The sequence below is a fragment of the Enoplosus armatus genome, chromosome 9 (genome assembly GCF_043641665.1).
Source record: "Enoplosus armatus isolate fEnoArm2 chromosome 9, fEnoArm2.hap1, whole genome shotgun sequence".
Taxonomy (NCBI): domain Eukaryota; kingdom Metazoa; phylum Chordata; class Actinopteri; order Centrarchiformes; family Enoplosidae; genus Enoplosus; species Enoplosus armatus.
The window spans coordinates 23,407,533-23,432,498 of record NC_092188.1 but is presented as its reverse complement, the minus strand read 5'-3'; the positions used below and the strand labels follow the sequence as shown (position 1 = coordinate 23,432,498).

The 24,966-nt window shown below is 42.5% G+C and overlaps 1 protein-coding gene across 1 annotated transcript; it reads right to left on the bottom strand.

Annotated features, from left to right (window-relative positions):
- Positions 1 to 555: 555 nt before the first annotated feature.
- taf2 (TAF2 RNA polymerase II, TATA box binding protein (TBP)-associated factor) lies at positions 556 to 23,532 on the bottom strand. Its single transcript, XM_070911626.1, has 27 exons — positions 23,483 to 23,532; positions 23,156 to 23,210; positions 21,899 to 22,059; positions 20,866 to 20,984; positions 20,434 to 20,575; positions 19,333 to 19,564; positions 18,078 to 18,262; positions 17,734 to 17,847; positions 16,072 to 16,171; positions 15,263 to 15,348; positions 15,024 to 15,159; positions 14,743 to 14,897; positions 14,183 to 14,297; positions 13,558 to 13,667; positions 13,154 to 13,219; positions 12,848 to 12,974; positions 12,171 to 12,296; positions 9,265 to 9,405; positions 8,799 to 8,909; positions 8,389 to 8,582; positions 7,590 to 7,729; positions 7,063 to 7,132; positions 4,686 to 4,795; positions 2,533 to 2,741; positions 1,927 to 2,091; positions 1,593 to 1,695; positions 556 to 1,481 (listed from the first exon to the last, which is right to left on the bottom strand). Exons 1-27 carry the CDS (start codon positions 23,530 to 23,532, stop codon positions 1,186 to 1,188), a joined length of 3,618 nt encoding a protein of 1,205 aa, XP_070767727.1. The 3' UTR covers positions 556 to 1,185.
- Between the last annotated feature and the right edge of the window lie 1,434 nt (positions 23,533 to 24,966).

Sequence of the window (24,966 nt, the reverse complement as noted above, 5' to 3'; positions counted from 1 at the left end):
TCTGAAGGAACGCTGGAGGACGACAACGGAGTCAACTTTTTTTAAAACAAAAATGACATACATGCATACAGTTTAAGGATGATTTCAGGCCTCTTCAGGCCCTGAAACATGTTGTCGCAAAAAAAAAAAAAAATGAAAATATGTCAGAAAGCCGTCTGCAAGCGTATTTGCCTTTAATGTCAAGAGAAGTCAGTGAGGTCATGACGGCTGGCTGGCTGGCTGCCCCAACAAGGGAAACGAGGTCCCAGGAGAATTCAAAAGGCACTAAATGGAAATGAATGCGGACAAGCACCAAGAAACTCTACAGGAGTGTGAAGGCTTTGTCCTATTTAAGCAAGACGGGGTGAATGTAGGAGGCTGATTAATATAAGATAGAGATGGACAGATATGATACACACATTTGAAACCCTTACACTCACTAAATGGGGAATATTGAATTCTGCATGGTTCTTTTCATTGTTTAGAACCACCTACTTCAGACCAGAGGAGCAGCGCCTGGGTGAAACCCGGCCCCCGGGTGCCTTTCGCGGAGCTGGATTCAATCTGGTTAAAACATTCACGAATACAGAAAGCATCTTTAATCAACGATGACAGTTGGAAAACAAGAACTGTTTAAAAAAAACAAAACACGCTGGTATTACACGAGTTTCAATTGTACAGTGCAGTGAAATTCCTTTGTTTGATCTTTAATCTTTGAGCAAACGGGAAAATGTCATTTGCAGGCTGGTAAATCAATTCTTTCGTGAATCAAGTCGAAACCACAGAGGCCACTCGCTGAATGTTTGGGACTGAGCTATTTTCCTGCTTGCGGGGGGGGGAGAGAGGTGTATGTGGTTGCATGCCTCAGACAGCTTGGAAGCAGTGTCAGATGTCCGCAAACTCCTGCGGCCTGCGTGTGTGTGCGGTGTGAGGACACACGGACTCCCTCTGGAGGGTTTTAATCTCAACGACGCTGCAACCTCCGTGCAGAATCCCATGTTTCCTTTCTCGCGGCCGTGTGCATCCTTTGCTTTACGCACTTTTGTCCCGTATGAAAATACTACTGGAGTCGTGATATATTTAGATCAACAATGCGTGTTTTGCTTTGCATTTTTGTGTCTCCCTACTCACAGGGACGCAAGGCCTGCTACGGCGAGATGGATGTATCCAGTTGACCCTGACTGTTAGCTCCCCCTTTCAGGTGTTTTAGTCAGACAAAGACGGCGAGCGCAGGGACCTGCCGCTGGCCGGGCTGTTGCTGTAGGCGTGGGAGTTGTCCCTCTCTCTGTCCTTCTCCTTGTCCTTGCTGTCGTGCTTGTGCTTGTGCTTGTGTTTGTGCTTGTGCTTCTTCTTCTTCTTCTTGTGCTCGTGGTGGTGGTGGTGGTGGTGGCCGTGTTCGCCGCCGTGCTTAGAGGACAACTGGGCGGCCTCTTTGGGAAAGGACGGCAGCGGCGTGGCGGGCATGGAGAGCATGGACTGCTCGACAGACGGCGGCTCTTTACCTAGAAAGAGAAAGAGGACCAGTGTGTGTGTGTGTTAACATGTTGTGGGTATTTCTTTTTCTGAATGATGTAAGAAACGTAGTGTGTGTGTGTGTGTGTGTGTGTGGCTACCTGGTGTAGAGGGTCTCTCTAAGAGATTGAGATGATGGTGAATGAAGGCCTGGCTATCATGAACAGTCTCCATATCGATGTCTTCATCCTCCATTGTGTTGAACTACAGCAAACCAGAACCAAACCACAGATAAACACCAATGAGCGTCACAGCAGTTATTGTAACACAACATTGCAGGTTTCAGGAAAGCAGAAGTCAATAAGTTGACAGCCTGAATAAATACATAGTTTCAAAACAAAGGACAAAAGACAAAAGTAAGGGCAGCACAGTGGCAAAGCACAGCAGGAGTGCAGAAACAAAACAGCGAGGCGTCATGCCGGAGGAGTCCGTTACCCTGATCTTGTAGCGCCCTGCTCTTCCATCATCATCCTGTTGCTGCAGTATCTGTCCTGGCTCTGGAGGGGAGCCCAGCGGGGTCTCGGCCTTCCTCTTCAGGCCCTGAGGGGGCTGTCCCACCCCGCACACCCCTAATGAAATCGGATCAGACTCTTCGTCGACCTGGGGGGACACAAACAAAGACACTTGATTATGTGGTAGCGTGGCTTACGTTATTTTAAAGACAAATACGTGACGTTGACAAACAAAAAAAATGTGACGGGTGTACATGAATCCAGCGAGGGCCTTCATTTCTTTTTTTTTTTTAACAGAATCATGGAATGCATAGTGCAGTTATTCCCACTCCCTGTTTTGGAATCGCTGCAAGCGCCTGCCACGTCAACTGCTGAAATGAACACATCCATCCACTGGGCGGAGGATTCCCAGGTGCAAGTCCCAACAAGAGTGTGTCGGTTGTTTGCCAGATCACAAACGGATTTTATTCAAAATGATTTAGAATGAAAATTCTGGCAACGAACAGGCTCTGCAGCTGCCGCATGATGTCGTGCGTCTTTGACGTTTAAATGACCCCACACCACTTACGGCTGTGTAGCTCATGCCGACACCGTGGATGCCTATACTGGCAGGCGTGTCTATGACAGCGCTGACCCCCAGCTCGGGCTTGATGGTGGGGTTCAGGACAGCTTTCTTCTCCTTCAGGTTCAGCACAAGACCCAGTTCTGGCAGGGGCAGGCAGGAGGGCCGAGTCAAACCGAACAACGTGTAGTAGAGGTTCACAGCATCACAGCGAAGCCGCCAGTCGTGGGAGGTACCTGAGAGAAGGATGGGCAAGGTGGAAGAAAGAAAAAAAAAAAAAAAAGAGGCAAAGCTGGTTAGATCAAATGTGGTAGAAAAAAAGTAGGAAAGGCTCATTGTGTCACTTTGTAACTGACCACGCGAGCACAACTAAACACAAGACGTACAAAATACGTACGAAATACAAAACGCATCATTACAGGAGTCATGTGAGTAGCAGCGCGTTGAGACTTGGAATGCATTCAGCTCCAAATGTTGCTGAAGCTGACGATCCAAAAAGGCCCAGGCGCCTAACGTGGAGGGTGGACTGCGGCTTTAGAAGAAGGTTGAAATAAACGACTAACAGCGGCGGAGAGTACCCTGCGACCTTCAGCCAGTGAAATATCACCCCGTGTGCGAGTGTGTGGGACGGCTGTGGGTTTATCGGGGTGGGGGTGGGGGATAAAACAACCAACACGTTTTCATAACATAGTATTTAAGCTTACCACACTATGTATTTTAAACTGGCAGCGCAGTCAGGCTGTCCAGCGCAGCCACCCACACTCACTGACCGACAAACAAAAGTTCACTGGAAATAATGACCGTCAATATTATTTGTTCATCCTTCATTCTTGTAAGTCACTAAATTAAATAACACTGTTGCAATGAGAGCCCAAAGGTCTTCAGGAATATGGAACTGTGAACACACACACACACATATATAAATATATATACACACACTTGTATTTGGGTTTTGAGGTAGTGTGTATTTGGATTGGCAGACTGAACCGTTATGGCCTGGCTAGCTAGCTGAAAGACACAGAGGACCCCCCTGGAGGAGAGAGAAATAATGAAACCCGAGGACACAATAGAAGGCAGAAGCATGTGCGTATATGGTAGAGGCGCAGCACCAAAAAGTAGACCTGAACCCTTTTCAGTTCACGACTGGAAGGAACGGTCAGATAATGATAATGATGAACTTTCCCTGGCACATATATACACACACTCTCTGCCCAGCACATCCGTTTCAAACTCCGAATTTGAATTGATTTGGTAAGGGACAATGCAATTTAACATAGCCCCAACACATTCATTCAGGGTGAACTGAGGGGCTGCATGAAGGGCCAGAATATGATAAATCAGGGCTTTTTTGATCTGTGAATCACGCAGAGCTACTCTTCTAGTGGAATCACAAAATGAAAATATAGAGCTGGAAAGGAGCATAATATGTCCCCTTGAAAGGAGGTCACCTTGGGCTTCACAAACTTATGATGGACAACAAGATGTTTTAAGGATTTTACATCTTGTCTTCCATAAAGAGTGCAGGTATAGGTGTGTGGGTGTGTTTGTTTGTGCGCGAGGGGTGTAACGATTCTGAAACCACGGACTCGAGCCGCAGACCTTCTGTCAAAGTAGTTTGTATTACACGTGCGGAACAGGAATTCTAGAGCGCAGGTTTTACCCGGAACATTTTGGCAGTACATCGGTCGTTGTCTATCAGCCGTAGCATGCTAGTCGGCTCAGCCCTGTTAGCAAGGTTAGCTTAGCCCTGTTAGCCAGGCGTGTGAGGCGAGTCCTTCTCCCCACGGCGTCCAGGTTCGGACTCTAGCAAAGTAATAACTAACGCTACAGGAGTGTTTGTCGTAGCAGATATGCGACCGTATTTGGTCGTAGAGAATACAGAAGTCCTTGACCACCGCTACAATGAACCTTATTGACAATATGCCAGTATTTGGGTGCTTTAACTGTTACAGTAAGAATTCTGGCCAATGAGTCACTTTTGAATGTTTACATTTCTCAAAATAAATGACAAATGCTGTTTTCTATATTTATTTTGTTTTCCCTGCTCTAGCGAAAACGTACCGAACCATGACCCCAAGCCGAGGTACCTACCGAACCCTGAATTATGTGTACCGTTACACCCCGACTGTGTGTGTGTGTGTGTGTGTGTGTGTGTGTGTGTGTGTGCACACGTGTCTCACCTGAGTTCATAAGCTTCCACAGCTGGTCGACCAGAGCTTCGTTACACAGAGCTGAGTCTGTTGTCTTGGTGAAAGGTGGATTCTTACAGAGCATACCCAGGATCTTATGTCTGATTGGACAGCAAACAAGAAATGTAGTGAGCACAATGACATTCGCAGACATCTTGCAGAACCTTTTTTTGAGACTACCTCGGATCTGTAAACTGACTTCTCTGATATTAAAAGGGTGTCATTGGGACAAAATACATGGACTGCTCACCCCTGATAAATGTGTCTTGTCAATAAAGACAATAAAATGACTCTTTGGATTATAATAATCCAGCTAACACTACTTAGCACATGTTCTCTTGATGAACAGTCCAGCTCATTTTCCGTCGGTTATTAATTCATACATTTAATACCTGGTTTACTATGTAGCCACACTGCCATCTAGTGACCAACGCACAGAAGTCTCCGCAACCATATTACCACCAATTACGATCAGTGTAAGATTGTCGCTTATTATACCGTATTGTGTGATTAAACTGTTTTGTTTCACCTTGTGCCACCAATTTATAGTGTTGATCATTTTTTCATAGTTAAGTAGTATTAGGGACCATCGGGAAGCCCAGAGCACAGCCCGCACCGCCTCATCCTCTTGCCGGTGTCCCTGGCGGCATATGACAGCTACAGTGACTTAGCTTGGAAAACAGCGATGTGGGGCACAGAATTTGATGAACTTACTGTTTATCAGACCACAATTGAGACAAGAAGTAGGATGAAAAAAAAAAACGATAGATGCCGCCAGAGTGTTTCTGGGGACTGGGCCTCACTGATTACTGTACAACAACATCTAAATGTACCCATGCGTGATCAGTTTTTCTGATGGTAAAATACACAACACAAAAGACAACAGTAATGCACAGGTTTATGTCCATATGGGGCTGAATTCCTTTAGTCCTGAGACTTGAGGTGGCCGATATGGCCGAAATCTTCTATCACGGTATAAGTAGTTTTATAGCACGGCAACGGATTCGCAAGAATCCAGCTGCCTCGCAAGGTAACGTGAACCTACAGTGAGAAAGACTGCGTAACGAATGTGTGTTCAATGAGTGTATGCGTGCGCTTGCGGCAAATACACTATATTGCCAAAAGTATGGGCTCACCTGCCTTGACTCGCATATGAACTTAAGTGACATCCCATTCTTAATCCATAGGGTTTAATATGACGCCGGTCCACCCTTTGCAGCTATAACAGCTTCAACTCTTCTGGGAAGGCTTTCCACAAGGTTTAGGAGTGTGTTTATGGGAATTTTTGACCATTCTTCCAGAAGCACATTTGTGAGGTCACACACTGATGTTGGACGAGAAGGCCTGGCTCTCAGTCTCCGCTCTAATTCATCCCAAAGGTGATCTATCGGGTTGAGGTCAGCACTCTGTGCAGGCCAGTCAAGTTCATCCACACCAAACTCTCTCATCCATGTCTTTATGGACCTTGCTTTGTGCACTGGTGCACAGTCATGCTGGAACAGGAAGGGGCCATCCCCAAACTGTTCCCACAATTGGAATTGTCCAAAATCTCTTGGTATGCTGAAGCATTCAGAGTTCCTTTCACTGGAACTAAGGGGCCAAGCCCAGCTCCTGAAAAACAACCCCACACCATAATCCCCCCTCCACCAAACTTTACACTTGGCACAGTGCAGTCAGACAAGTACCGTTCTCCTGGCAACCGCCAAACCCAGACTCGTCCATCAGATCGCCAGATGGTGAAGCGCGATTCGTCACTCCAGAGAACGCGTCTCCACTGCTCTAGAGTCCAGTGGCGGCGTGCTTTACACCACTGCATCCGACGCTTTGCATTGCACTTGGTGATGTATGGCTTGGATGCAGCTGCTCGGCCATGGAAACCCATTCCATGAAGCTCTCTACGCACTGTTCTTGAGCTAATCTGAAGGCCACATCAAGTTTGGAGGTCTGTAGCGATTGACTCTGCAGAAAGTTGGCGACCTCTGCGCACTATGCGCCTCAGCATCCGCTGACCCCGCTCCGTCTTTTTACGTGGCCTACCACTTCGTGGCTGAGTTGCTGTCGTTCCCAATCGCTTCCACTTTGTTATAATACCACTGACAGCTGACTGTGGAATATTTAGGAGCGAGGAAATTTCACGACTGGACTTGTTGCACAGGTGGCATCCTATCACAGTACCACGCTGGAATTCACTGAGCTCCTGAGAGCGACCCATTCTTTCACAAATGTTTGTAGAAACAGTCTGCATGCCTTGGTGCATGATTTTATACACCTGTGGCCATGGAAGTGATTGGAACACCTGATTTCAATTATTTGGATGGGTGAGTGAATACTTTTGGCAATATAGTGTATGTGCTAGGTGTTAGCCCACCTGACATAATGAGCTGGGTCATTCTGGACCATGTTGAGCAGCCACTGCAGCTCTGTTGAACATCTTTCAACTGCAGCACAAAAAAAAGAGAAAAAAAAGGATGTTATGCACAGAGAGAACAAAGACAACAAAACCTGAACACAACACTGTGAAAAACGTCCTCAAGATACAGAGGACGTGTCAAAATTAAAACAGAGTTGCTGGGAAAAAAAGCAAACACTGGGTTTCTTTCAACAAACATTCAAATATTATGTCTTAATTTTACACTTATTGGCATCAAAATTGGGGATTTGGCCCCATTAGTGCCGCATATGATTAGAATACACCTTTTTTTCAACTACAATACTTAAAGTCTGGGTTAAAATTAGACAGATACATCCACCTTAACTGGCTTCCCCGAACCTATAACATACACAAAGGAGCCACTAATGCTGATCTCCAATGACCTGTGAGCTAGCTCAATGAGCTTCACAAGTATGCTAATAATAATAATAATAATAATAATAATAATAACAACAATGTCCCACCTCTAGTGTAGTCCACCAGAGCCTCCAATGCAGCGATGCGAACGTCTACAAAGTGTCCATACTCAGCATAGGACTTGAAGAGTGACGCGTCACTGGGAATATGACCGTTCTTCTGAAGCTGACGAATAGCCCTCAAACAACTGGAGAGGAGGAAGAGGAGATGAAAAATTAGGGATATTCCAGCTGTATTCCAGAAATGAACGCAAAAATATGACTGATAGAAGGCAATACGCCTTTTCTGTGTCACAACAGCACACAGTTTGCTCTTCCCTTTGGACAAATTGTATATAAATAATACATTCATTAAGTTTGACTCCATCCTTCGTTCCTATTAAAACTTTAAATATTACTTCCTTAAGCTGACAATGGCAGATGGATCTGTAGCACTTTATTATTTGTGTCATATGGAGGACAAATCTTCATTTTAATTTTCGGACATTTTAAGCAAAGGCTAAACTTAAGACCAAGACTAATTAGGCTTTTTCACGTCGCTCTGTGTTTTACAAAATAGGTACTGTATCCCATAAAAGTGTATTTCTTCATTTTGTTGTCCAATCATTGCGGTAGAACCCATGGCAAGTACACTTAAGGTCAATTTCCTAAAAGAATTGCTGGCTGGAGGTAAGATTAAGACTATGGTGTGATTCGACGGAAACTAGATGGGGTTCTATACTATAGCAATACGCCAACACTTTTATTTTGTCGTGTTAAACTGAGATGAAGAGCTGCCAGGAGAAACACATGCTGAAGAAGAACATCTGCGAAACATACACAGGCAAACACATGCTCTGCTCCTAACCTGACTGTGATGGTGTTTCTGAAGCTCGGCAGCAGTTTCTCCATGTTGAGGAATCGCGTGATCTCCTCCAAGATGAGACGCACGTCTGCATTTAAGTTGTCCACCGTCCGCACCTCATTGCTGATGCTGATGGCTGGGGTCAGGGAGTTGGTCAGTGCTTCGATCAGATCTGCACGGTAGTAGTTATCCGAAAACTGAAGACAGACGGGAGGGGAACGAGAAAAGGAAGGAAATGAAACGTTTGTGGAGCATCTGTAAAATAACAATATTTAATCAAATTGCTTATAAGGTTTTTAATACGCCAAAAGACGGTTTACTGTGTATTTGGTTCGCGTTGGCCATAGTCATGATGGATTGAGTTGTTAAGAGTTACTATGTTAGAGCATAAGTGTGTGAACGTGTGTCTTTACTTTGTTTTTTCTGTTGTCGTTGTACTTGATGAGGTCAAGGATGAAGTTGAGGACATCTTTAGGACAGAGGTTCTGGACATCTCTGAGCAACGCCATGGCAACAGGCATCGTCTGACGTGGAAAACAAAGACAAACCAGAAATTGTGAAGATGGAGACACACAATTTGAAGCCCAGTTGATACTAAAATTGTGAGACTGATACCAAATATTTGAATACTGAAAATCCAGTAACAATATAACAATCAATATTCGGTTTTTTAACATCAACATGCAGATCCATTTTTAATGAAGGGATCCTTAAATTTGGCTGTTTAAGAATTGTGCCCAAAATATGTTCTGAATGGGACATTTTACATTTTACTTGTCATGGCTCTCTGGTGGACAGAATATGTAACTGCAACACAGTTTACAAATCCCAAATGTCTCTCGAATGAGAGTTCAAGTTTGTTTTCAGTTTGCGATGTACCTTTTGCAGAAAGTAACTCTGGAAGTTGATGAAGTTGTTGGTCTTGACGATGTTGGGGCAGCTCTTACAGCAGAACATTCGGGTAAACAGGGACTTCATAGCTGGCGGGCCCTGCCACGTGCTCACCATGGCATTGGCTATCTGCAAGGTTTACGTGTACACACAAGAGATGAACGCAGTTACACTTTAGTCGGTTACTTTTGCTCAGTTCTGTTCCAGTTGCCACATGTGGAGGACAGTCCGTCAGCTGTCATCGCAGTACAATAACAGCAAGTTTAAATACTCAAGATTTCGATTTCGAAGTCAGTCAATCAATAAAGTTTATTAGTCACATGTAATCATATAAAAAGGTACAATCACAGTGAAATGTGAAACCATGCGAAAACACCGACCTAGTTGGTCAGCACATAGTTTGAGGACCCGTCCGCTGATACAGTCCGGTCTTGCTGCTTTCTTGGTGTTCACATGGCGTTGACCTGACGTCAAGTTCAGAAAAGGGTGATGCGTGTGACAGGAATGCACCCATTACAGCTTGTAATCTAGTTCTTAGACCCTGCCACGTGCTTCAGGGATTGCCCTCCTGGGATGGTTCTTGTGATCCATGGTTTCTGGTTGTGGAACGATTTAACTGTAGTTTTTGGGTACAGCTGCTTCTGATATTTTACAAATTAAATCTACCACAGACTCAGTGAAATCATTGATGTCATCGATGACATCGACGGTGGGGCCCTGGAGCGTGTTCCAGACTGCAGCTTTCCTGACCTCTCGCGTCACTGGGGGTATGCGTCCCAGTTTGTTGCTCTTCCTGAATGCGGGCAGTAATTCCGTTCTGTAGCTGTTTGTTGAATGGCCGGAGTCCTCTGTTCTGTCAGATGGGTATACAGGAAAAAGTGTCACCTGGCTGAATGATGCTGTCCATTATTCCAGGATTTAGCCAAGTTTTGGTGACACATTACAGTTCCTGATATGCTGGACAGAGCAGCCACGTTTTCCTCTGTGTTTCCACAGATGTTGAGATGGACGCAGAGATGGTCTTGCTTGTCTATGCAGTCGGGATCGTAGCTGTTTTTTTCCTTGACGTTGAATGTTTGCATTTGAAAAATTTGTGGTGAGTGGTGAGTTGACCATTTCCCTGTCCTGATCATGGAGTCATAGTCGTATTCGCAAAAGTATATTAGAAAAAAATGAAAACGTAGCAGAGCATGTGGAATGTAAAATGTATGCAGAATGTAAGCTACACTCTCACAAGCTATGGCAGTTGAGGAATAATGCGTTGGCAACACAAACGACAAGCCAAGAATGCTGTTAACTTGTAAAACAATGTCCTTTCTGTCCGTTCGAAGTTTTGCGGCGAGAGCTGAGCCACAAAGTAAAAAGCAAAATGTTCGCGAGCAGCACACGAGGTTTCCACAGGTATGAAGACCAGTGGCTCCAGTGGTGTTTGGGCTCCAACAGGATATTGGGGAATTTATGTTAATGTGGTAATATGGGGCTAAGCGTCTCTGACACAGGATGCTGTCAATTGGTAAGGTAAATAAAGGGGGGCATGTACACCGGAATGTTTTTGTATGTGTGTGTGTGCACGCATTCACGAACACATCTGTATTTTTTGTGTGTCAGAGTTTTTAACATGTGCTTGCATTCGTCAGTTTTTATCCCCCCCCACCCACACACACACACACACACACACACAATTTTCGGCCCCAGGCTGTTCCTTCTTCCTTCCCACATTTTCTGCCAATAACAAGCAAGTAAATGCCATCCCAACCAATAATAATGCAGCCAAGTCCATCTGAGGATTAAAGTCAGCCATATTTCACTTTGTGGTCAGTGTGGGTGTGCAAGTCTTTGAGTGCCTGTGTTTATGTGCATGTCAGAGTGTATGTCTCTGTGTATGCGCTTGCATGTCAATCTCTCTGTGTATGTAGAATACACCAAAGGCCATTACGATGGAGTCTGTTGGGGGTTCTGTTGCCAAACACAGCAACGAAAAGTAATGAAAAAAGTGAAGTGCTGCCATTTCGACCTCCACTCAGTTTATCATGTTGTGAAAATATTGGTTCAGGTGGAACCCCAACGGCGGAAATCCAGTGGGGTTAAAGTTTGAATAGACCAAATCGGGAGAACGGAGAATTCCCTGTAGCCACAGAATAGGATTATTCAGTCATCGCAGTTTAAGCACAGCCAGGGTCAAACTGGTGGGTGGCCTTGCTGGCTATGTTGTTATCATACTGTAGCCCTTTACACAATATTGTTTGAACTAAAGATTTGGTAAAAATGTGGATATTCAGCAAAATAATAAGTTAATAGAGATGAGACGGAGAGGAAGAGGAATCTAACAGAGCAGAGTCTCTCTGTGAAGCTATAAACTTTCTTATATCCTATAACCTGCCTTCATATACCTACCCGAGGTTTTCCTTTCCCATTTCATCTACTAATCCATCCACATTACTCCCTACATCTCTTCTCCCCCTCTCACTCCATCTTTGCTCAGCCACAGCACCTCTCTCCTCCACCCTTCCTCCTCTTCCACTCTACTTTAACACTCTGTATCTTACTTTCAAGATTTTTCTTTATGGCCATTTTGAAGTCCGTTAACCCCAGAGCGAATTAAACCAGCGAAAGCAAGTAAAGAACCAAAACAACACCAGGCTTTAGCCTCTCCCTCCCGCCTGTCGGCGCATGGAGAGCTGCCTTTTCTCCCTCCTCTGCTCCTCGCTGGACTGTTAAAGTGCGTAACCTTGGTCTCCTCTTCCTCACAGAAGACGGCTTCACTAGAGTGCAAAATTGTTCACAAGAGTACAAAGCTCTTCATAGATCTTGCGTCAGAATCACTGTTTAAAACCATTATGCTCCAGTGTTGCTGAAATACAAACACAAAGACACAGACACACACACTTACACACCTTGGCCAAACAGAAGCAGGCCTGCATGCGGACTTTGTAGAAACACTGTTCTTGCTCCAGGATGTCTGTCAGAGCCAGTCTGGAGGCAGGAGTCGGGAACTTTTCCAATGCTGAGATGGCCTCCTCCTGACAGAGAGGTAAGTCACAAAGTACATTTACTCAAGAACTGTACTTCAGTACTATTTTGAAGTACTTGTACTTTACTGGAGTTTTTAAATCTTATGCTACTTTATACTTCTACTCCACTACATGTATTTACTGTTACTACAAATAAAACAAAAACGTGATCAGTATATAAATAATTTGCCACGTTTTATGCGGATGTCCAGCTCAGTGTTGATAGCCTAATTAATGATCCCAACCTGTAGCTACAACCTGTAAATGCGATGAGCAGCAGAATATACAGTATGAAATGTTAACTGAATGGAACCAGCCTCAGTGGCAGTCGGCTGAAAATGAGGAGCTCCTACATATATGTTGTCAATTGCTCCTGGCTAATAAAGACTGACAAGAGATAAAGGGATTCGTTGACATAATTGAAAATAACCCGAAATTGAAGCCCATTCCTACTGGATGCACGCAAAAAAACGGGGATGTATAAGAAAACAAGTTAGTTTACAAATGGTCAGAAACAAAAAAAAGGGGCCAGTGTGGAGAAACGGGATTCATTAGCCCACCTGTGCAACTACGTCCCTCTCATAGCGCAGCTGATACTGCCACATGAAGTCAGCCTGCTCGAACTCCACCTTCCTCAGGATGGACATGTCTGGGTCAATCCGGATCCAGAGGAGAGGCGAGTCAGCGCTGCAGACGTTAACAGGAGACAAACACATTGAGAGAAAGAAAAGCTGGAACAGCCAGAACAGTCAAGTCAAGTTTAGGATATTGTATTACTTATTTATGTCACTTATGATGTATTAATATAATGTTAGGACGATGACTAAATTCCTAGATAATATGTCGAACAGAGACAGCAGTCTTACTCCATGGCCGATAAATCCATGTCGACTTCCTCTCCATTCATCAGGGGGATCTTTTTCTTCTTGTTTCTGGGTAAAAGAAACAAACAGCGCTACGTTAACAATTATTGATAGTGATCACATTACAGCAACCACATAACCACGACACACATATGCACATACATATAATATATATATAATAAAATGTAATATGGTATGTATATGTAAACGTATGAGAGTGATATGATACAAACTGCTATAACAGCACACACTAGAATAGAATAGAAATGATGAGTAATAAGATATCTCGGTCCGTACTAACATAGGAATAATATAACAGACTGTAGTATATACAGTAATAATACAGTGAAATGTAATAATAACCATGAGAGAATGAATAAGGGGACGCGTTCTGCTGTAGCACGTACCGTCTGCTCTTGGAATGGCAGGGGATGTCATGTTTGAGGCTGTTCTCCTCTATCTGCAGTGTATGGTTGAAGGATCCATCCAGCTCCTGCACTGTCACCTTGATGGGACCCTGCAGGGAAACAGACACATTATTTAACAGCCAGAGTACTATTAAAAAAAAATAAAATAAAAAAAGGGAGTGTAACAATACTTCTAGCCCCTTACAGACACAGACACATTTCTAGATTCTTTTATTGGTTTAAGTCACGGCTTTTTGGTTTTGGCTGTGGGGAGAAAAAAAAAATAAATCCGCTGTTCAAGAATCACAGCACCATTTCAGGAAGAACGGCAATGGAAGATTGCGGAGAAGAATTTAAGCTTTTCTTCTGTTGCTCTGCACTGCAAAAAAAAAATCCTTGGCGAGTACACAAATCAAACTCAAAGTGACCACTGAACTAATCCATTCACTGACTAATAGCGTAAGCAATCTTTGACATGCAGACTATGTTTGTGGCCCGCTGTATAGCTTGATTTTGATTAGAACTTCTCATTTGAACCTGTGCAAAACAAAAAAAAAAAACAAAAAAAAGTTACTACAAGTAGACTTCTATCTGCTCATTCCACACGCTGTATCTCAATGCCCACCACATATTTCTGAGTTCCAGATGATGTGTAGTCCTGACGGATCTCCAGCTCTAGCACGTTCCTCTTCCTGTTGAAAGCAAAACTGCCAAAGAATTTCACCACGCCACTCTGGTCTCTGGAGCATATAAAGTTAAGACTGAAAACATGTGCAGAACAGTTGGGGGAACACATAACCAGTTGAGAGAGAAGGTTTCAGCTACAAGGTGGTGGCCAATTACTAATAATATTGCAGTGATGCTTTATAATGCTGTAGCACGTTTGTATTCAATTCAAGAGCAAATGATGAACTGGTGAAAATTCTCCTTTCAGATTTACAAATGAGGTTTTCTTGGGCTGTCTACTTTTAGTTTTATTTCATACACGTGTTTCCATTTCTGAAGCGGCTCCCAACTCAGAGGAATAGAGCTGCGAGGCAGCAGAAAACCCTGCCAAGAGCTTTATTTTGAATGACGACTTAACGTCTGACATGCGTATGTATTTAACCTCTATTGCTGCCAACTCTGTAAGGTCATGCAGTGCAATCACTTCATTAATGCCACAAACAGTAGACAAAAGGATACACCCATTGTTTGATGAGGGGGCCTATGTCTTTGCCAGAGACATTGGAGATGGATTTGAGGAAGGCGTGAGTAGACAGAAGCATCTGACTCCACATTTGACTCTGGTACTTCTGGGATGAGGCCGTACTGGCCAGGCTCAGGAGCTTGTTGAAAACCTACAGAGCACAGAGGACAGCAGAAAACAAACAACTCAAATTCAGACGAAACCAGTTCCTGTGATGAACTCCAACCAACGCTGACAATTAAAAGAGGAAGCAGAAGACGAGACAGTGCTGGTTAACCTGCAGCATGAACTCCATGCTGATCCTGTTTTCTATCAGCCTCATCACCAGGTGGGCCTTGCACTGGAACATCTTGTAGTACTCCCAGGACAGTGTGTGGGGGTGCTTGATGGAGAAGTGGAGGTGGGGCGTCGGACTGAAGAGAAACAAGCGTTCGGTCAGTGTGTCGTGCAGTTATGATGCAGAAAATGAAACTACTACTGTAACTGATGGATTCAAATTGAAATCGAATGCATTACTTGTCCTTCTCTTTGCCTCCACTGAAGGTAGGGTGCAACAGAACCCCTCCCATCTTTAGTTCATATTCCACAATCTTGTCCAACTCCTGGAAACAACAGACGTAACATTTTTAACATTTATAAAAGCTCAGGAAAAACATCTTATCATTTCTAAGACAATTTTTCCATCAATTAATCGTTCAGTCTATGAAAAATAGGGCTGCAACTAACAATCATTTTCATTATTGATCAATCTGTCAATTATTTTGTCTATTAAATGCCAGAAAATAGTGACCGCTATGAATTCCCAAGATGATGTATTTAAATTGCTAGTTTTATTCAACCAAAAGAAAAAAATATTCAGTTTACAATCAGACAGAACAAAGAAAAGCAGCAAAAGTGACTAAAAGATTCACTGATCATCAAAATAGTTACCAATTAATTTTCTGTCAGTCAACTAATGGATTAACTGACTAATTCCAGCTCTTCCACTTCAGGGTTCTTAACATTTGTAAGAAAACATATTGCCACCAATAATTAAAAAGGGAAATCTTCCTGAGAAGAACTTGCAAAAGGGAATTTTCTGAAGCGCACAGGTTTTCCTGCTTTAGGAAATTATTATTACTATGGTTCAAGCAAAACGAGCAGTGGTGCAACGTCCCACAGCAAAGGTAAAACACTGAATGACTAAAACCAACATCCAGTAACTACATTGACGACATGAGACGCATTAGGACAGATTCAGTTTTGTTGAGAAAGTAGCAGCTAATGGTGACAGCACTGCAGGAGAGGGGCTGCTATTACCACCTCCGCTAACCAAGAACTCCTACCTCTTTGATCCAGTGCCGGTACTCATTGACGCCAAACGTCTTCTTTAGGTAGAGGCCGTAGATGTAGCCTGAGATTCCCTTCAACACCCACTCATCAACCCTTTCGGAAGTAACAACATTTCATGTCACTGCCGCAGAAGCTTACAAAATACAAATCATAACAAAACATGAATATATTCAACAGGGGTGAGTTAATTCCCCTTCATGGTTTATGGTATATGTACCAACCTTTTCACAAAGGAGCAAACGAACTTCTGCGTAATTAACTTCAGACCTGCGATCATTCACACTTTCCAGAGCGTGTTGTTAGCATGTGAGGTGTGTAGCCATTTAACAATCGGGCCAGACTAAATCATACTGATCATTGTTCCTCCTTTCGCCGTTAGTGTGACGTTAAAAGGCAGTATGCAGTTACGAGAGTGAACACCTCCAAACTGAGAGTTTGATGATGAAGTCCTTGGTGGTTTCACCCCTTGATGCTGAACTGAATCCAGTTTGGCATATGAAGTAGTTTTCCTAAAAGATCTGGTCCACTCTTTGCCTTAATACTCTATGGATCATATCATAAGAAACCTTTCCCGAACAGTAGCCCCAAGTTCAAGCTTGCAAAATGCCTTAAAAAACAACACAGCAAACAAAACCTTCAGACACTGTAAGTCAAGTCTACCTTCATGTCGGCAGACAAACATTAAGTGGAAAACCTGGTTCACCTTCTATTAGACAGACACACGAGGCAGAGATAAAACAGTAATTAAATGTCTTTTCTAAAGCTCATGTCAATACAGTTTGATAGATTTGGAAAAGAGCAGTTTCTCTTCCTCTTCTGCCTCCTCTTTCATGTGTGTGACGAGCTACTGAGCAGGGCCTGCTTTCAATTATAGGCCCCAGTTAACCCTTACTCTGATTAATTGCTAACAGACCAGACCCGTGCTTTGCTAAAATCAAAGAGATCTGACTTTCCTGAGGTCTCTTCTTACACAACGAGAGCCAGCTTGAAAACATCAGCAAACCAAGGCCCCACATCTGATGTGTGTTTAAAAGGTCAGGGAGGAGAGGAGAATGAGAGGAGGTAAAGGAAGGACACGCGAGCACTTCTCTCCATACGACTAGCAGCACTGGAGAGAGTTAAAGTCCTACTGATGGGCCTCTTAACACAAGCAAGCAACCCTGGATTATTCCCTCAGTCATCCGCACACACACACACACACACAACACACACACACACACACACACACACACACACACACACAACACACACACCAACCACACTGGCCATGTCGCCAAGCAGTGACACAGCAATCTATCATGTTGGTGAATACAGGCCAGTGTTGGCCCGACTTCTGACTCCGACTAGTATTGATCTCTCATCACTGGCCTTCGATGGAAAGGTCTGAGGGCTAAATGTTACCACACTTCTCAAAAAGACCAGAATGCAACAGAGAGAACTGCTGGGCTCTATCGAATGTGGTTTGTGTGTCATGTGAGTACGGCTCCAAACAACAATGACAGTACTTTTCCATTACATACAAATCCTACACAGTGACTCTCTTGATTGACACTATGATCAGCCAATGAGAAATGAGCCTTCAAATGAGCTCAATGAGCTGATGTGGCTTTGACTTCCTGTCTCAGGCTTGACAGCCTTGCTGTGTTGGGGCTCACCATGACATCCTGGAGATGAAACAGCCAAAGAACTGCTGAGCCAAGGCCTGGGCCAGACAGCGGCGTGTCAGCGGGGTCTGGTCTATGATCATGGCGCTGTGGAGCAGGTTGGTGCTGAAAAACAGAGCCGACAACTGAAGTTGAGACAGAATGAGATGAATACAGTGAATAAATACAGTATGACTACAATCTGCAACAATGACAAGTTAGGGTAAATTAAGTTCTCTATAGCTGGGAATGTCTTGCACACACAAAAACATGTGTGTATGTGTGGACACAAGTTAACCAATCCTATCCTTACCTGAACAGACAGAGTCAGGCACACACTCCCATCTCATGCTTACCTGAAGATGCTCATGGAGGCATAGGTGGACACTTGTACGTAGGCCTCGTCCACAAACACAGTCTTGAAACAGGAATAAGGGTAGCGGCATGTCAGGATCTCCTCATAGAACTCAAAAATCTCATGCAGGTAAGACATGGAGTGTTTAAGGAGCGGCAGGAGCTGTGGCAGGCAGAAATGGGTCACCTGAGAGGGGACAGGACAAAGCACAATGTTATAGTTATTAATTTCGGCATAATCCAAAAAAATCAGAAAATAAAAAAAAGTGAAGAATGTCCACAGAAAAAGGCTTAAAGTTCAAGCCCAAGGATATTCAACTGTTTAAATTTAGACTTCCAATGTCTGTTCTGTCCTGTCTAATTCAATGACAGTTACAATAACAGAATACCAAAGATGTCCCTTTGTATTTCTTTACTGCATTTACTATCATTACTTGCACATTAGGTAGGCAGGGTGTCCTTACACCACCTCTTACCACACTGAATTCATAAAATAAAGTGGTTTGCTAGAGTTGGTAAGGTTATCTGACTATTACTATTTAGAGTTATTAGGGCTGTTTTTATTATTTTGAGGGGCGCTTCTTAGTGAAGGAAGCTTGAACACCTGAACAATACTGCCACCTTGTGTTTAGGGACATCTAGTGGTCATTAGTAGGAAATACAAGGACGGACAAATGACTTCTGCATTGACTGTAGAAGGCTGAAGACTGACCCATAAACTCATGCTTTGTATTTGTGATTTTGGCTGCCGGTGCAGTCAGTCACACTTTTGGGTTGCAACAGACGATTATATTCAGAATTGGTATTACTGTCTGACAAAAAAAAGGTGCAAATTGCCCCATAAAAAAATGCTCCTCCTCCCGATCTAACAAGGCAGGTGAGGGAGGTGTATGTGGAGGTCAACAGATTTTCAGCGCTTTATCTCTCTACAGCTCTCTATCATACCTATTGGCTAAGCCCCGCCCACTGTCCTTCACAACCCAATTAAATTTCAAGATTTTAAATCCCTCTTCCACGTATTCTGTTTCACTCGGAAATATGTCACATTACAAAAGACAAAAACACTAACTTCTGTTTCACTGTAACTGTAACTCACTGCTCACTATTTGATTTCCAGTACGCTTCAGAAAAAGGAATCACACCATTATACATTGTTGATGGTCAAAAAATGATTCATATAGACATCAAAAACAGTGATACAGGGTTCCTTTTCCAGCATCCCAGACTACATGCAGAAACATCATCATTTAAACCCACCTCATGCATGTAGGGATCGACAAGGATTTCAAAGGGCCCCACAGCCAGGGAGATGTTGGGGGCCGCAGTGGGGATGGGGAGGACATAGTGGAAAGTCTTCTTCCTCATATCATGGGTGTAGATGGTCTCCACCAGATCGCCGCAGGACACCGCCACCATGGAAGCGTCCACGGTGAACTCCAGCTTCCATGTACAGAGCTCAGAGTAGGAGTCTACGCAGGGGAACCAGAATCTGAGGGAGGAGACAATCTGATGAGCTTTGAGCACAGGTACACAAATGCAATGACAACCGCTATTGTGGGCTCAGGGGAAGAAAATGAGTTGTTACATGACAACAGACGGCAAGTAGGAGGCTTTATTACAAAGTAATTAAGACAAAGATTTGTTTTTTTTGTTTTTTTAAATCTGGGACTTTAAAGAATGACATTTTGTGCATTTCCATGACGCATTTACCCTTTAACACCCACCCGGTTTTGGCAGTAGTCCGCCTAAATGATTAATGACTAACTAATGAACTATATATATTCATTGTTAGAGCCTATCTATCAACGTATATATTATATGTTCATATTCATGTAACCTTTTTAGAGCAGTAGCACTAGACCTAACCTCAAAAGGCTAAAACTATACAGCTAGAGAGAGCAGCTCAAAACATTTGAACAACTCCAACTCTGTAAAATACATCATGAGTGTCAGTAAAATGTGAACAGCACATGCAGTTTGAAATGCCAGACTTGTCTGTATTTTTATTATATAAATCAAAAGGAAACCAAAGATACACGACAGGCAGATTCATCTGGACAGAAAACAGTTGCTTGTTTTTACTCTGTCTCTGCCTGTCGGCAGAAATTGGGCCATATTTAACAACATAGTTTCATTTGGGCAAATAGCAGCTGAATTGGTGGGAGTGGGATATGTTTGCTGCAACTCCACTCTGTGACATACAGCTAATATGTACAATGTCACAAGAAATGGACAATACACAACATGGTTTAATTTTCAGTTTTATGCATCCTAATTGACACTGTGGACTCGAGGAATGTTCTGTTTTTCTGACTGGTGTAAACTCGTGTGAATCAGGATTAGTCATTGTTTCTAGACCTGGTGGAGTTCTGGTATCCGAAGGAGAACACATGAGCTCCTCTCTCCGCCATGCTGCCTTCCACATCAGGAACGACAAAGTGGAGACCTCCTTTTGGCTGGTCCAGGGAGAATTCAATGTACACCTTTAAGACTTTCAAATCTGGAGGCACAAAACACAGAAACATTGGCGCATTGGCCATGACTTGCAGCTCCATTTCTGTCAACGATCCAAGAGTGGAAAACTTTTCACTTATTCTTATAATTGCGTAATCCACCTCATGTGACCATATCGATTCAAGCTACTAGGCTATTTGGAATTTTTTGGACAGTAGATTATGTTAGTCTTGGATTGGCTAAAAATACACTAAATCCTCAATATACACAGTAAATGATTGAATGATCCTATGTGCCTTTCTAATTTTCAGTGGCCTTTTTTTGCCGCTGTCTCACCATCTCCTTGTTTCCAGAGTTCAGAGGGAACTTTGATGACCAGCTCCCCGTGTCCTGCATCAGGGTCCACAGCACTCACTGCTGCTGTGTAGGCACTGGAGAAATAGTTGAGGTTCCTCCTGCATGCACACACACACAAAACATTTACACAAAATGATCCCACTGATAATAATATTCCCTAAATAGAGTCTAAAATGAGGTGATAAATGAAAATGATTTTTTTCTAATACTTTCTTTACTTACTAAATACTAGATATGAGTTTCTTAAGCTCCGCCTCACCATCACAACCAAATGCATTTAAAATTTTCTCAAAGCTAATCTGGTGAGCATGAGATCTTAGCAGATATCAGTGAGTAAGAGTCAGAAATGTCAATAGATAGTACATCTTTTGACAGAACTGCGATTTGATTGAACTTTTCTGGAAAGCGTTTACAGATGGCATGTCCGTTTTTTGCTAATCCAGTCAATTATATACTCGGAAAATCAAGATAATTCATCACATGTATGCAAAACATCCTGTAAATCCAATACTGTCATAAAGAGGTCAATTTCCCTTAGAAAAACTTGAGTGAAACCTTGGTAGAAACAATACGGATTAATCTCTGACAGCTTGCAGCATATAACATCATATTGCCCAATCCTAATGTTTAGCTGTTGTGAGATTTGGATGGTAAAAAAACCTGAATAACAAGAAGACACTATTAACAGTTTTTCAACCAATATTTTGGCTAGTTGGCTTGATTTGGGTTTGATGCCTTGGATCTCATGAGGCAGAAATATGAAGGCACTTTTTTTGCTGCTTTAAATTGGCAAAAAAACGTATGATATATTCAGCCTTTCACGCAACTATACAACTAGCTAATGTTTACTAGCAAGTACACAGTGTTGATTTGGCAGGTCTAATGCAACACAATATGATTTTGTTTGTGGACAATTGGAAGCCTGTGGCACAAATTACAAGATGTGATTTCATAACTCCAGATTACACAAAAATGCGCATCCAAGATGAGGACAGTGCACAGATATACTCACTGCTTGGACTCATGGTGGCACACCTCTAGTGTGGGGTCATTGTAAATGAATGGGGCCTCGAGTTCATTGACTCGGACCCTGTAGATGCGGCACTGTTTACTGTTGAGCTTGATCCTGTTCAGGTTGACCACTGTGGGGAAAATGGTCAGCTCAACATAGCCCTACGGAGGCAAAAGAGACAAAGACGGTGGTGAAAATGTCTGGATCAGAACCCCAAGACGAGCCGCATAAAAAGGGTTTGTTCACCCAAAAATGTTCCAAACACAAGTGTCAGTGCAGTGGCAAAGTCTCTCCACGTCCTGGTGATTTCCATCACACGTAATTCTGCAGAGCTATGAACACAGTGACAGCCTGGAGTCTGACACACTGAATCAGCAGACTATTCATGTAATAAGTATGTAATACGTTTTTTTAATACAGTAAGTAATCTCCTTGATTGAATGGGTGTAATGTGAAAATAGTTGGACAGAAGAAGATTGAACACTATTGTCAATCACTGATCTCTTAATGTCAACTATATTACAATGGTGTGCGCAGTAAATGGATACTTGTGTGGACCCCAGGAAGACTGTGTGTGTGTGTGTGTGTGTGTATATATATATATACATATTTGTATGTATACACACACATATACAGTGCTTAACAAATTTATTAGACCACCTGTTATAAATATGAGAAAACACAAATATTTTAGAAATCTGTCAAAAAATTGTATTGTTATTTATTAGGCAAATAACAAACTGGAACAACTAAATAGTCCTTATCCACATATATTAACCAAAAATCTTAATATTCTGTATGACCTCCTTTGGCCCTGATAACAGCTTGTATTCTTGCAACCACAAAACAAAATGTTCTGTTCAGGAATGCAAGTAAATAACTGTAATTTGGCATCTCAATCAAAATATAATAATAATGTGCTTTACTATTTTTTTTCTGCTTTTTTGTAAAACAGTAAATTTGAGAATTCATGGATAACAACAATAATTACATTTTAGCATTAAAGATATCATTTTGATTAAAGAGCTTGGCTTGCACATACTGGTGGATTAACCATTACAGAGACATCAAATATTTTGGTCATCAGCAATACTGTTCATTTAGGGCAGCAACACCTTACACTGGGTGGTGGTCTAATAAATTTGTTAAGCACTGTATATCATATATATATATATATATGAATACACAAACATATATATGGAACAAATGGACTGAAGAGTCGTTTTGGATTCTTTTTACTGTAACTGCTGTACTCACAATGACAGACTTCCTCTGGAAGTTGATGTTGTTGATGCACACCACCTGGTGGGTCGTAAACGCAACGACAGAACAACAATGTCAATATGCGATGTAAATCTTAAGAACTTTACTAGACACTCCCGCTCATTCAAAAAGTAGGGACATTTTTCAAAGTGTTTTTGTACTGGAAGTAGCGTTACTGTCTGTACTCTAAGTAAGTTACGTCTTGCTCATTTTAAGATAACGTTAACTTTGCTTTACTAACGTCAACGAACACTACAGTAGACCATGTCATTCATTTCACGCTAACAAGGACACGATTATACAAAAATAAAAAATACTTATAATTTAAAGGGGCGCGGACTCTCGAATCCTTTATCCTTCTTCCTGTTCATCCTCGTGTCTTGCGGTTGTGTGTTGACTGAAGTTTCAACGTGCCATAGCACTTCTCCGTGATGTTTCCCTCTCAACAGCCGTGTTGGGCTACTTTGCTAGCTGACGATACAGCAAGCTCACGCATTTTTTTCCCAGGCAGCAAAAAGTTAAAACAAAAAAATAATTCAGCGACACTAACACAGACGTTATATGTAACAGTAATAACGAGGGTCGGAGTCAAAAGCAGCAACCAGTACAGTAGTATCCTCTCTGTCATGAGAGCTTATCTTCGATTTGTAGCCGCCGGAGACTGCTGTAGTGGTTCTATTGCACCCACAGTGGACGTATCCATAAATATAAGTCGGCCGTGACTTGCAGTCGGTATTGTATACAAAAGAACAGGTCCACGTAAACAAAACATCAAAACATCCAAATATATCCTCTCTATCCCGCTGTTTATACCATTGTGACAGCAGCCGCAGAGTGTTCAGCCATTTTGTTAGTAACCTTTGACCTCCCGCGTAAATGCACGACGCCGAAGAGCTTTTTTTTTTTTTTTCAGTTTTCAAAGCAACTTTATTTATAACATCAATAAGAACAGCACCATGACAAACTCAATGCTGCACAATTCAAACAAGGTTTCCAAAACAGAATCTCACCTCCTAAGAAGGATGCTTTTAACTCCATAGGGTACAATTATACGATGCTGAAGTTGAACTTTTTCATACCCTCCTCTTGTGTTTTGATGTTGTACCATCACGTGACTCGGCGGCCCCAGCGAGCAGGCTCACCCGCCAGGCCCGGCCAGCAGCACACACACACAAGCAGCACAGAGTCCAGAAATTCAGAAAAGAAGTGCAATGAAGGGAGAAATTTTATTTCATTGTTGTATTGTAGTTTCTGAACACTCTACCTCAAAAAAAGAATTTGTTTTAATTTGTTCTCGAGTGATAATTTTGTGCACTTTGTTTATTTAAGAAAAAAATCCAGACATGACAATGTATGGGGAAAAATTGTTTTGTTGCTGTTCTATTGTTTCTGAACAAAACCTTTTATTATGATAATAAAGTATTTTCTATTTACCTATAAACTTTGCCCAAATTCTGTCCTGGGTTTTAACTAATTAATAATCCAAAGGAAAAATCACAAAAACACTTAAATGGTCATGAAAATTCATTCGGATTTAGCAATTTGATGATGTATCAACCTTAATTATTAAAAAGTATCGGTATCGGCGATACTGGCCCTGTATTTACTTGGTATAGGAGCGATACCAAATCTTGCAGTATCGCACACCACTAGCTGAAACCTTACTCGAGGGAAAACAAAAAGAAGAGCTTTGTGACAAAATAAAGCAGCCCTTTTACTGAATGAGAGAAGTACATTGTACATATCTACAGTAATATATATCTGTATAGTTCAATGTTAAGTGACAATAAATTCTGTCAAAATGT